Source organism: Panthera pardus, unplaced genomic scaffold (assembly GCF_024362965.1).
Source record: "Panthera pardus isolate Hobbes unplaced genomic scaffold, ASM2436296v1 HiC_scaffold_8, whole genome shotgun sequence".
Lineage (NCBI taxonomy): Eukaryota > Metazoa > Chordata > Mammalia > Carnivora > Felidae > Panthera > Panthera pardus.
The window spans coordinates 58,178,440-58,191,440 of NW_026527013.1; the positions used below are offsets into that span (position 1 = coordinate 58,178,440).

The following is a 13,001-nucleotide window of genomic DNA, read 5'->3' on the forward strand; positions in this document are numbered from 1 at the left end:
CGGGTGATGTGATCATTCCGGTCCTTGCAGGGGTACTGAGGACATCACCTCTCCTCACGGCATCCCCCTTGACCTTCTGGACCGCGTGATGATCATCCGGACCATGCTGTACACCCCACAGGAAATGAAACAGGTGAGCCCCCCTCCCCCCTCTCCACAGTCTTCTCCCCTCATTTGCCCCAGCATCCCTGATGCTGTGTAGAAAGGTATTCACGGAGCACACCTGGCTCCCACCACCGTCCCGGCACTTAGCTCCTGGCCTTGGGCAAGTCACAGCACTCCAGAGCTTCAGTCCTCATGTCTGAAAGATGGGTGGGCTCACGGGGGGCTAACGAGCCATTGCTTGAGGTGTTCCCAAACCCTAGCTGCCTGTGGGTCTTGGCTGTTGTCTCTTCTATCACATCCCTTCTGATAAACTTTAGGAAAGGGATAGTGAAAAAATCAACTTGATGACAGCCTTTAGGGAAGCCACCAGCTCTAGGAAAGAGGCAATAAAATATGATTTTGTGGTAGCCTCTTGCTTATCTAGGCCACGCCCCCTCCAAGGCTTCTTCTGTTGAGTAGGCGAAGCCAAGAGCTCTGTCCCACCAGGACCCACGCAGGCCGGCTCCAGCAGGGCACAGAAGCTGGAGGGGGGCGAGAGCGTATCTGCTGCCACCAGTGTGACTAGTGGTAGTCGTCCTGGGGGCTTCGGAGGCTGTGCCTGAGGCTGCTGCGGAGGCCTAGAGAGCTGGTGAGGCAGGGTCACACAGCTTCAAGGGGCCCCTGGGAATGGAGGTCCTAAAAGCAGCCTATAAGAGGCTGAAGGAAGTGTACCTAACACAGAGTGTATGCTCGACATTCCACGTGAGCCAAATTTGCGTTAGACCTGGGGGTGGAAAATGACACGGGTGTCTGAGATTGGGCCTTACCCCAGAGGGCACTGCCCTGGCTCTCTGCACAGGGACTGCCTCTTGCTTGATCTGGACCTGGGGCGCCACGTGCCCAGGCACTTTACACTTAAGAGTTTCTAGTCCCCTTGTGCGTACTTCCAGGTAGTCATTGGTCACCCTCGCTTCCTGCGGATGGCTCAGTCCCTGGGTGACAAGTCCAACATGCAGAGCCAGCCAGTACCCTGCAGAGCCCAGGCCACATGCTCAGTGGCGGCCTGTGGCCTAGGTTGGTACCCCACCGGGGCAGCGCGGCTGTGCTCTTGCCCTGCTCTGCCCGCCCTTGCCCCAGATGGTCCCACTGCCGGCGTAGGTCCCTCACTGTGGGTTCGTGTGGACCAGGGCTGCACCAGTGTGTGTCTCCACAGGCCCTGCCTGGACCCTCTCCTCTCACAGAGCGCAGGCCCCCTTTGTTAGATGTCATGCTGAGCCCATGGACACACTTAGCCAACACGCTTCCGTTTGATCCCCGGTACCTGTGAAGTGGGAGAGTTATTACCCTGTCATTCTTAAAGGTGAGGACCCAGAGACCAAGGCTGACTAAGCCACCCAAGCTCATAGAGCTTGTCAGTGGCCAGTGGGTGACAGGACTGACAGACTGGAGTCCAGGCTGCCTGGTCCGGAAGCCCCTGGTCTTCATCACTGTGCCACCAGCTCCCACGTGCTAGAAAGGTCCCGGTTGGGGGTGGCTTCCCTGTGGCAGTTTGTCGGCAGGGCCTTTCCCTTTGGAGCTCTGACGGCCTCTCCTGGCGTTCCCTGGCAGCACTCCGCTCGCCGTGGCCCGAGCGGCCCGGCCCTGCTGGTGTTTGTGGTCGACAGCGCTCGTGAGTGCCATGGAGACTCGGGAGCCAGAGACCTCCTCGTGACCAGCACTGACAGGGGTGCAGAGCAGTGGTGGGCACGCTGTGTAGGGGACGGTGTCCGTGGCCGGGGGCCTTGTCATCAGATCATGGTCTCCGGCCCTTGGACGAGTGCCGGGTTGAAGCCAAGGCGTTCACTGAACAGAAGCAGAGGCAAAAGCAAAGGAGAAGCCGGTTGCGTCCCCATCCTTACCCTGGGGACGGGGGCACCGCGTCATCGTGCCAGGGAGGCAGCCCACACGCTGGTGGTACTTCCTGGCTGAGTGACTAGAGCAGTTGGCACAAGGTCTGCTGTCTCTTTTCAAGGTTGTCGTGAGGACTGAGTGAGACAGCGAGGCTGACTGAGGGAAGGGACAGGGCCAGCCGCCTTGCTCCACTGCGGTTACTATCATGGCTGTTAACAGCTTGCGGGGACTTCACAGTCACCTGCTAGGGTCCTCACAACAGCTCTCAGTAACCAGGCTTCGGGGCTCGGGAACAACGAGCATCCCCGGGTCACAGAGATGAGCTGCAGAGGTAGGACCTCGCGCGGAGCCAGCTCACCGTGGAGCACGTGGTCTGGGCTCTCCGGGAACGTTCCGCCCTGTGCCTCTGGCCCCTCCAGAGGGCTGGTTCCCTCTTGGCTCAGCCAGGAGAGCCTCTTCTCAGGCTCTCTCTCTCGGGTGAGCAGAGGTCAGACTAACTGCCGGGCTGCGCACTGCTTTGTTCTTGTGGGTTCAAGGGATAACCTCGGCATTTTTACGGGAGCCTGGGGTGGGTTTTTAAAAAAACAAAGTAAATGTAACTTGTGTGCCCTGCCATCAGTGCCGACACCCTCATAAACTATCCCTGCAGGTTATTAAATGATTAAAGATCTAATTTATGAACTGTCCGTTTCCGAGCAGTCTGCAACAGGGAGCGCTTGGGATTGCTCTGACCTGCTCTCGAGAGAGAGTGAGAGCAGAGCGTCCCTGACGTTCCCGAGGCCCAACGTCCAATGCCGTGGGGCTTGCTGACGGCCGGATGCTCTGGTCTGAAGCTCTCACCTTGAGCGGGCTCCAGGATTCAACATTTGCATCTCCCTAGAGTTTCTGAAGGCCCCCAGGGGACATTTTTCTTGGCAGGACCTGGAGGTTTCCTTAATCCCCAGCTGTCAGTGAGAAGCCCTCTTGCACAAATCTGTCTGGCTCTGGCTGTTGTGGTTGGAGGGGCGTCCTGTGGTTGGAGCCAGGAGCGGGATCTCTCTCCCTGCTCCTTTGCCCGCCACCCTTCTGCCTATCCGGTAACTTCCCTCTGCCCAGTGCCTTTAGCTTCACACCCTAGACAGTGGACGGTGGAGCTCCTCGTGCACAAGCTAAGAGTCTTTGGACAGAGGTCACACTGGCAGCCCGCTCACTGGCTGAACAGAAGAATTCTACGCGGCTGGGGCCGTGTTTGTGAATTATTCGAACAGGTTGCCAATATTTAGACATCAGAACATTTCACACAGAAGTCTAAGTTCTGAGTCTCTCCTGACAAAATGAAACATCCCTGCCCTCCGCCCCGGTGGCACTGGTGGCGTGCAACAGACAGGCCGGTGGCCCTGGCTCACGCGGTCTCGTCCACCTTGGCCCTTGCCCTGGTCCAGTTGTGCGGGGCCTGGCTGTCCTACTGAGCAGAACTCGTCCGTTCACGGCAGCCGATGTGCTGGGTACCCTCCCCGGGGTCCCCGACGCTGAGCTGCCTGCCTCTGCGGGTCTCTGCCCGGGAGCTGTAAGGCCAGTCTGAAGAGCCCGGCTCCTAAACCCCGGGTCCCTCTCTTCCCCATGCAGGGCTTGAGCCGGGGGCTCAGTCTTTCCCATTTCCTATGCCTCTACCTCGGGTGTTTTTATGGCTTTAATTTAAACAAGGGCTTCTTGATATCTTGTTTACGAAGCTGCCAAAGTGAAAAATTCCTGTATTATATGAGGCTCGAAGTCCTCGAGTTATCTCGGCTCCCCAACACACAACATCATTATCCCAGCTGCCCCTTATCACTCAGCGCCGGTGCGCCTGCAGGATGCCGGGGCCACTTGTGCTCCAGCGGCCGCGCCGCCAGCCTGCCTCCCCTCCAACTTCGCCAGGATCTTCCAACCACAACAAGCGTCAGCCTCTCTGTGATAGATTAGATATCTCCCAGTGATGTTATGAGGGCTGGTAAATCTTTAAAAGTAACTTTTTTGATTTATTTAACCATCGTATTTATCAAACAAATAAAAAATGTCTCCTCTTGCCTGAGTGCTTATAGGTGGTGGTACCCACGCTGGGGAGGAAGGTTAGAGCCCTTGAGGGCTCCTGGGCAGGTGTCGGAGGGGCCCACGTTCTCTAGGTTTGGGGAGTGCTGCGGGGAGGGTGGGGAGGTAGGAGCCGAGCTACCCGGCCCACACCTCCAAGGGTACCAGCCGCCATCTGGTCACTGTGAACACTGCACCCCGGAGGTGAGCAGGGCCAGCAGCCCAGGGTGGAGGCCAGCTCTCTGCCCTTCCAGCCCAGGTTTGGGCCTCTTTGGCACGGTTGATGCCAGGCAAGACACGCTGGACAAGATTGTTTTTAAAGCACTTGATAAAGGGGACACTTAAGGTCAGTCACTATTGATCATGGTCTTTCTCCTCCAAAAGATTATTAAAATCCGAGCCCAGACAGAAGGGATCAACATCAGTGAGGAGGCGCTGAACCACCTGGGGGAGATTGGCACCAAGACGACTCTGAGGTGAGCACATCTGCCCGGAGCTACTCCCCACCCATCTGCCCTGCGGAGCCTCCGTAGGGCCCATTCTGAGACATACTGATGGGTCCCTCACAAGGGCACAGGACCACGTCTGCTCTCACTGCTGTGATGGCTCTCGTCCTGGGCACTGCAATTTAGAACGAGGAACATTTAAGTGACGGCGTCCATAAAGCTAGAGTAACAGGTTAGGTCCCTTTGTCCTACAGTGGACGCCCCCCTGTGTGGAGAGCTTGCCAGCTCCCTTAGTGGAAGAGATGGACAGTCCGGAGACCAGGGTCCGAGGCAGAGGGCTCACTGGCCAGGCCCGGCTTGGCCCCTCCCCCTGGCTCTGTTCTCCAGGCTATGGTGGGCAAGGGGTGGCGGGTGCAGGGGAGGGGGAAGGACGAGCATGGACACAGATTGTTCTCCTGACTGTTCGCCAGTGGCCCAGAGCCACCTGCCTGTGGACGTTGTCCCTCTTGGTGTCCCAACTGCTTGAGAAATCACAACCTCACAGCCCCCAGCCAGTCCCTGTTTCCCTTTGAGTCTGTTCCTTGCTCGGAGGTTGAAGCAGAATTGCAAGATGTTTTCTTTGGGTGGAGCGGTACTTAAAAACTCCGGGATTTTTGTGCCTTTGCTTGGGGAACGTGCTTTTGGTTGTGTGCTCATTTGCCTGCCATCTGCCATGTCCAGTGTCCAGTCTGGGCCTTAGCATTCCTTGCCTGCACCTGTGTCCACCACAGATTGTGGTCCCTTTTATTTTTCTCAAAGATTTTAGTTTTAAGGAATCTCTATACCCAGTGCGGGGCTCGAACTCACAACCCCGAGATCAAGAGTCTCGCACCACCGACTGAGCCAGCCAAGCGCCCTTATGCTCTTTTTCGAGTAGCAGCGCAGTTACAGCCTGTCCGAGAACTTTCAGACTGTGACAGATTTGGGGGCTGGGATGTGGCTTGTGGCTTGTGGCCCTCCTCTGATGTGGTGAGGGGGCTCCCATATGTGGCCCCGTCTCACTCCTGCCCTGGCCCCTGTCACTCTAGGTACTCGGTGCAGCTGCTGACCCCGGCCAACTTGCTGGCCAAGATCAATGGGAAGGACAGTATCGAGAAAGAGCATGTGGAAGAGATCAGTGAGCTCTTCTATGATGCCAAGTCCTCGGCCAAAATCCTGGCTGACCAGCAGGATAAGTACATGAAGTGAGACGGCCGCGTTGGCTGTGAGACACTCCGGGCGAGCCTGGCCTCGGGTCCGGCGGGAGGCCGCCCTGCACTTGGGCTCTGTCCCCACTCAGCCGCGGTCGGGAACGGCATCAGTTCAGCGTGGAAAGTGTTTCTTTGTAAATTATCATAACTTCTGTGGTTGCTTTGAAGGAACCCTGCTTCACCTGGAATGTTTTCTAATAAACCCTTGTAGGTTATTTTGATGCCGTGTCTCTCTCTGAATTTTTTAAAAATAAACTTTGTATTTTAGAACAGTTTTAGATTTCCAGAATGTTGTGAAGACAGTGCAGGGGGTTCCCGTGTGCCTCACACCGCTTCCCTCATTGTTAACGTTCCACAGTGCTGGTGTGGTTCCTTTGTCACATCTGACGAGCCAGTATTGGCTCGCATTGTCCTGCCCTGCTCCAATTTTCTGGGTTAAGGAATGGCCTTGTCTGTCCCAGGATCCCACCCAGGACACCACACTACATTTAGCCGGCCCACCTCCTTCAGCCCGTTGGCTCTGACGGTTTCTTACCCGTTCTCTGATTTTGCCGACCGTGACAGGTTGAGGGGCGCTGCTCAGGCGTTGTGTTGATCAGCCCTCCGCGTTTGTCTGAGGTTTTCTCACCATCACTCTGTGGAAGACCACGGAGGTGCAGGGCCGTTCCCGGCAGTCACCTGGCTCCGGTCATGTTTGTCACCTTTGTCTCATCCCTCTTCTATATCGTCCTCTTCGGAAGGAGTCACTAAGTGCAGCCCACCTAGAAGTGGTGGGGTGGGGGGGAAGGGGGCTGCTCCACCTCCTCGAGGGCTGGGGATCTACAGAGATGATCTGGAATTCTGCATGGGAGATACCTGCTCTCCCCCATTCTCTCCCACTTGCGTGTTTACTCAATCCTGTATATCGGTGTGGATCGGGGAGGGATATTTATCTATACTTGGGGTTATAATCCAATACCACGTTACTTATTCTGTTACACTGGTCTGGCTTCGACCATTGAGAGCTCTTTCGGTGGGCTCCTGTGTCCCTTTGACACGTTAGTGCACTGAGTGGGGCTTTCGCCCCTTGAGAGGAAGGGGAAATGGCAGCCCTGGTAGATACCTCGGTGGAATGTTCTTGCCTGGTAGGATGAGCACAACACTCTGCCTGCCCAGCCTGATCCTCGTCTGCCAGCTTAGCCACCGAAGTGGTTCCCGACATGGGCGGGGTCTGCGTGCTCCTTTTTTTATTTTTTAAACGTTTATTTATTTTTGAGAGAGAGACAGCGCAAGTGGGGGAGGGGCAGAGAGAGAGGGAGACGCAGAATCCGAAGCAGGCTCCAGGCTCGGAGCTGTCAGTGCAGGGCCCGGTGCGGGGCTCCAACTCACAGACCACGACAAGATCATGACCTGAGCCGAAGTCGACACTTAACCGACTGAGCCACCCAGGTGCCCCATGTCTCCGTGCTCATACACGCCAGAGAGAGGACCAACCACGATGGGGATGTTGATCCATTCAGGGCTTTAATCCCACTTAGCCATGAGGGCCTTGTGGGGCAGGCACAACTGTTGTCCCGTGAGTGATCTCCACCTGAAAATGTCCGGGACACTGAGGGCAGGAGGGCTGAGGTCTTGTGTGGGAGTTCATCTAACCCTCCGAGGGTCCCCTGGCCACACTCACGCCCCGAGAAGGCCTCAGCTGGTCCCTGTTGCCAGAGTGGCCTGGCCCCAGAGGGAGGTGCCACCTTGCGGCTTGGGGGGGGGGGGGGGTGGGGGGAAGGCGGGTGAGGACAAAGGCTTTGGCGGGAGGCGGTGAGACGCTTCCCGAAGTCGGGGCTGAGCGCTGCGCCTTGTCCCTGCAGCCTATATCCTCTGACCTTGTGCCTGTGTCTCTGGCCTCCCAACTCAAGGCACGTTAGAAAAAAAATGACACCTAAGGTGTGGCAAGAGCTATTTAGTACTGGAGCCCGTGTAACTGTTTTCCATTTCCATCCACATCCTTACAGTAGCCCAGCCAGGAAGAGGTGGAACCCGGATTTGCGGTCAGACTGGCCTGAGTCCGTGCCCTTAACCCCTTGCTCCGTGTGCAGTTGTTGGGGAGGCCTCCAAGATCTGACCTCTGTACCAGGCAGGTGAGGCAAGCAGGGTCCGGTGTGAGGACAGTGACTTGCCTCAGATGTCCCAGAGGCGGAGAGCAGGCTCTGCCCCTGCCGGACCTCCTCCCCTGGCCCCCAAACCTTTTCCAGTGTTTAAGGAGCAGCAGTGCTGGCAAACCTCTCAGGCCCGGGTTAGGACAGCTCCCTCCCCACTGCTCAGGGAACCCCCCCCCCACCCAAGGCCAGAGCGCTGAGGAGTGGGGGACGCAGCGGGGGGGGGGGGGGGGGGGGGGTGGTGTCACAGCCTTCCTGCTCCTCAGGTATCTTGGCCTTGGAGCCACCCAGGGAGCTGGCCCACCTCCCTCATCTGTGCTCCAGTAAGGGAGATGGTTCTGGATAGGTACGAAGGTTGGGTTATTTTAATTTTCCTCCTATTTTTTTCCAGCAAGGCCCGTGATTGTTACATTAATCTTCCAGGCGAAGTTTTTACGACCGATCCCTCGCCGACTATGAGAAGTTTCTCCATCCATTACCAAGAGGGAAACAGACCCTGGTGGGGAGGAAAATATTTGTTACATCTTATCAGGCTGACACACAATCTAACAACAATTACAGCAGCCCCATTTTTTGCACTATTTCAGCTCGGGTGTGAAAAATTGTTGTAATATTAAAGTGAGGCAGGGTGGGGGGCTGGTCGGCTGATATTCAGAGCCCCGGGCCCAGGCTCTCCTAGGGGCCTCCCAGCTTGCCCAAGTTGATTGGGTGGCTGAGGGGAAGTTGTTGGCATGTAAATCCCAGCTCCCCCGATGGGAGCTAATGGCCCTTGAGATGCAGAGATGCATGTGAGAGATGGAAGAGCTCCTGAAAGACAGAGCGTCCCTTGTGTGGGAAGTCCCCTTGTCCCCCTCCATTTTCTCAGCCCACATGCCTTTGCCCCGGCCACACACATCTCTTAGGGTGCGCTTCCTACATTGGTTCATAGGATATCATGTTTTTTAAGGACTGAACAGATAGATGGTGTCACACCAGAAAGTGACTTCTTGGTTAGCAAACAAGAAGCAAAACAGAGCTGCACAGCGGTGGGGGGTGGACTCCCTGGTGGCCCCCATGTCTGAGCCCAGCGTCAGCAGGCTTCTGCCAGGAAAGCAGCAGACGTTGGTCACCCAGCAGTCCTCAGCGGCCCCCAGAGCCTGCCCTGGGCTGGGCAGCTGGTCCGGCCCGAGCAGCTCTTGAGGGATCCCGGTCAGGTGACAGGTGGGAGTCCGGAGCATCTGGGTCTGGGGGCATGATGCACAGGGATGTGTTTTTGATTGGGTTAGGCCCTTGGTCCCGATGAGGGTGGTCCCTTCTGGTCCTTGAGCTTTGGCTTCCGCATCTATGAGATGAGGGCAGCCGAGTCCCATCGATGGATGTGGGGGCACAGTGAAGTGATGTGTGGCTGCATCGGGCGCTCCAGATAAGTAAAATTCAGAAGGAGTGCCGGATCCCTCCCTATCTCCTGGGAGAAGAGAAGGTCATGGTTTTGCCCAACGGGAGGCAGAAGCTGGCTAGGCTCTGCTCCTCCCTATCCGAGGAGCAGGCCCTTGGCAAGGCCTAGAAATCCCAGGTGGCTGGACTCTTCTGTTAGGCCCAGAAGGACAAGCCCTGCTCAGGGCTCTGGAAACCTGCAAAGGCAGGAGCTTTTTCCTGTGTTCACAATTTCCCGAAGACTGTCTGCCCCTCACTGGGCCCCTGGGCCCTGCACCCCCAGAGGCCCAGCCAGGGCTGGAGCAGCCAGAGGGCAGAAATGGCTGCCTCCGGATTCCAGCCAAGCACTGGCGGCTGTCAGGACAGGTCAGCCCTCCCTTTTGGTGTCTGGGAGGCCGCGTAGCCCAGGAGCAGAGCAGGGTCCACCTGGGCGCACCTGCTCGGCGCTCCCCACTCCACACCCCCACCCCCCCCATTTATCCCGCGGCCAGCAGCCCCCTAGGGACCAACCGGAGGCCCGGGCAGGGTCACCGGGCAGCCCAGGGTGCGGGGAGAGGCGCGCAGCAGGGCCGGGTGGTGGGGAAGGGGTGGGCCGGCCGCGGGGGCTGGCTGTCGGCCCGGCTGGCCCTGTCGCCCCTCCCCGTCACTCGGCGGCAGGCGCGGTGATTAATGGCCGGGCCGCGCCGCCCGTGCCGCCATCAGCGCGCGTCTGGGCGGCGATGGATGCGGCTGTCAGGCCGGCCCGGCCCGCGCTGACCCCCGGCCCCGGCCCGGCGCGATCAATGGGCGGCGCGCGGCGGGCGGCGGCTGGGCCGGCGCGATAAGATGGGCCGATGGGCGCCCGCCGATTGCCCGCTCCGTCACCCGCCGTCACCGTCCCCGTCACGCCGCCCGCGCGCAGATCGGCGCCGTCAGCGCCGCGTGATTAATGGGGACGCGGGCAGCCGCGGGGAGGGCGCCAGGGTGCGGGCGCGCGGACCCCGCAGCGGAGGGACGCGCCGGCGGCGGGGGTGCCCCCAGGGGCCCGCCGTGCCACCTGCAGCGGGTCTCGCGCACAGCACACCGCCCTCTCACACTGGGGCACAGGGGGCACAGGGGTCACCGAGGGGGTGGCGGAGTGCGGGTCTGACAGCGCGGGGAGGGTCGAGAGTAGGGGGGACAGCTAATGTGACCTCTGCTCCCAGATTCCTCCAGGCCTCTGCCACCAGGGCCACCAGCCTCCTGGACCTTTGCAGGCCTGTCCCCACTGTCCCAGCCATCTTTGGAAACTCCAGACCTGAACCAGTCAGGCCCCTACTCAAAACCCTTTCATAGGTCCCCACGGCCCAGGGGACAGATCACAAGGCTCGCAGGTGGTGTCCCGCCAGCTCCCTGGCCCCTGCCCTCTCTCCAGCCCTGCGTCTGTAGGGCACGCATCACCGCGCTCCCCTGCACTACACCCGCCTTCAGCTCGGCGTCCTGGGTTCACCCCGTCTGCCCCGCCCGTGCCACACCAGGTGACTGAGAAGAGCCTGCGGACCGCCAGCGCCAAAGTCCACAGATGCCCACCGAGGTGACCCGTCCCCAGGCCTCTGCTGGGGAAAGAGCCAGGCTGCCTGGGACGGTGAGCCTCGGAGACAGACGCCAGCCTACCCACCCATTGACAAACTGACAGAAAGAAGCCGTAAGTCAGGTGCTCAGGCAGGCGTCTGGAGGGCTTCCCAGAGGAAGCGACGGCAGCGCAGCGGCCCCAGGCCGGGAAGGGGGAGAGGCGGGTAGTAGGCGGGAAGCCCGGGTGGCTGAGCACGGCGCGGGCGAGGCGAGGGGAAGGGCGAGGGGCCCGGCTGCGGCCTATCCGGTGGGCGGCGGTGTCCCAGAGGCGAGCGACTGCGAGGACAGTGCCAGTCCCTCTCCCTTGTCGCTTCCCGGGGGTCTTGACCGCCTCCCCACCGCGGCGCGAAGCCCGTGACTGCGAAGCCACAGCGCCCCCGCGCGGTCAGAAGCGCACAGCGCCTGCCTCCTGTGCGCCCGCCCTGCTCCCAGCGCCCCGCCCGCGGGGCGTGGCCAAACCTGGTCTTAGGGTCGGAGATGAGAGCGGACCCTGAGCCTCCAAGCAGGCTCCCTGCAATGGAGGCTGAGGCCAGGCCGACTCCAACACGCTAGAGAAAAACAACGCTGTTCTGGTTTTTCTCACCATAGATCATCTCTGCCTGCTCTCAGACTTAAAAATGAGGTAGTACTTAAAAGCGTGGATGCATTCTCTTGTGACTCTTTTGAGTCCGCTTCAAACAGATTCGTGCAGGCTGTGCTATCACTGTTCTTTTGATTCCTGGAGATGACACTGTATGAATGTACTACTGTTTCCTCGTCCATCTACCTGCCGTTGGCTGTTTGGCCCAATCTTACATTTCAGCTACTATGAATCAGCTGTGATGAACATTTAAAAAAAAAAAAAATGTTAGAGTTGCCTTTAATTCTCTTTTCCAATGTTCAGCAAATATATTCTCACAAAATAGTGAATGGCAGTACAGAACGTGCATGTGATGTATATAGTCTTTTTATTTTTTATTTTTTAAAATACATGTATTTTTTTGAGAGTGAGAAAGCAGGACCGGGGGGGGGGGTGCAGAGGGAGAGAGAGGGGGAGAGTCCCAAGCAGGTTTCATGTCCAGCATGGAGCCCGACACAGGGCTTGATTTCACGAAAGTGAGATCATGACTTGAGCTGAAATCCAGGTCAGATGCTGAACAGACTGAGCCACCCAGGCTCCCCTGATTGTTTTATTTTTAAGTAGTCTCTGCACCTAACATGCTTGAATTAACAACCCAGAGATCAAGAGTCGCATGCTCTACCGACTGGGCCAGCCAGGTGCCCCAGACATTCTTGCATAAAAGTCTTTGTGTAGACATAGATTTTTATGTCTCTTGCGTAAATACCCGGGAGTGGAACAGCTGGGTGCAGATTCATGAGAAATAGCTAGACCTGTTCCTGATGCACAGTGTGTTTTTTAACCCCCCCCCCCAACCTTTAAAAAAGTTTATTTTTGAGAGATAGCAAGCAAGCATAAGTGGGAGGGGGCAGAGAGACAGAGAGGGGGAAACAGAGGATCCAGGCTGACAGCAGAGGCTCAAACTCTACGGGGCTCAAACTGTCGAACCTGGAGACATGACCTGAGCCGAAGTCAGACGTTTAGCCAACGGAGCCACCCAGACACTCCACCCCTGACTTTTAGAATACAAATAGTGACATATGCTACTGCTGCTTCTAGGGTTTTTTTTTTTCTCCCTCAACGGCACATCTTGGAGATTCCTCTAAGGCCATATACAGACTTTTCTCCTAGTTCCGTTCCACGGGAGGGAGGGGCTGTAATTTATCCAGTCCCATTCCGATGGGCATTCCAAGGTTTCTAGCTTCATTGAGCTGGGCTTTGAAGGATGAATAGGAGTTTGTCAGGCAGACAAAAACTGAGGGAAACTGGGGAGAGCCCAGGAGCTAGGCAGATGTTGCAGAACCTGTCACTGGGGGTGGGGGGGGGTGGGGGGGTGGTGGTGTGTGAGCTTTCTGAGCATAGAATCAACCCCTGCCCCATTTACCCCCGGGAGCTCGATAATGTGCTTCAAATGGAAAGGAGTGGGCGATGTGGACGTGTGCCGGCCAAAGGTTCTGGAGCAGGGTGATGGAAAGTCCCAGAATGTTTGGGGCAGTGGGGCAAGGTGGGCATCGCCACCAGGGGGCACTCCTGGGACTCTCCAGAACCAGGTACTGGTGGATATGATAGTTCGTAC

General features: G+C 57.9%; 1 protein-coding gene across 2 annotated transcripts in view; it reads left to right on the top strand.

Moving 5' to 3' along the window:
- The window catches only part of RUVBL1 (RuvB like AAA ATPase 1), a 43,675-nt gene extending 37,759 nt beyond the window's left edge, over positions 1 to 5,916 (top strand). For both annotated transcript variants that reach the window (XM_019430998.2, XM_019430999.2), the window contains 3 exons: positions 31 to 133; positions 4,405 to 4,496; positions 5,534 to 5,916. In XM_019430998.2, coding sequence (XP_019286543.1) covers positions 31 to 133; positions 4,405 to 4,496; positions 5,534 to 5,693 — 355 coding nt within the window. In that variant the 3' untranslated portion in view covers positions 5,694 to 5,916. The remainder of the gene's footprint in view (positions 1 to 30; positions 134 to 4,404; positions 4,497 to 5,533) is intronic.
- The last annotated feature ends 7,085 nt before the right edge of the window (positions 5,917 to 13,001 follow it).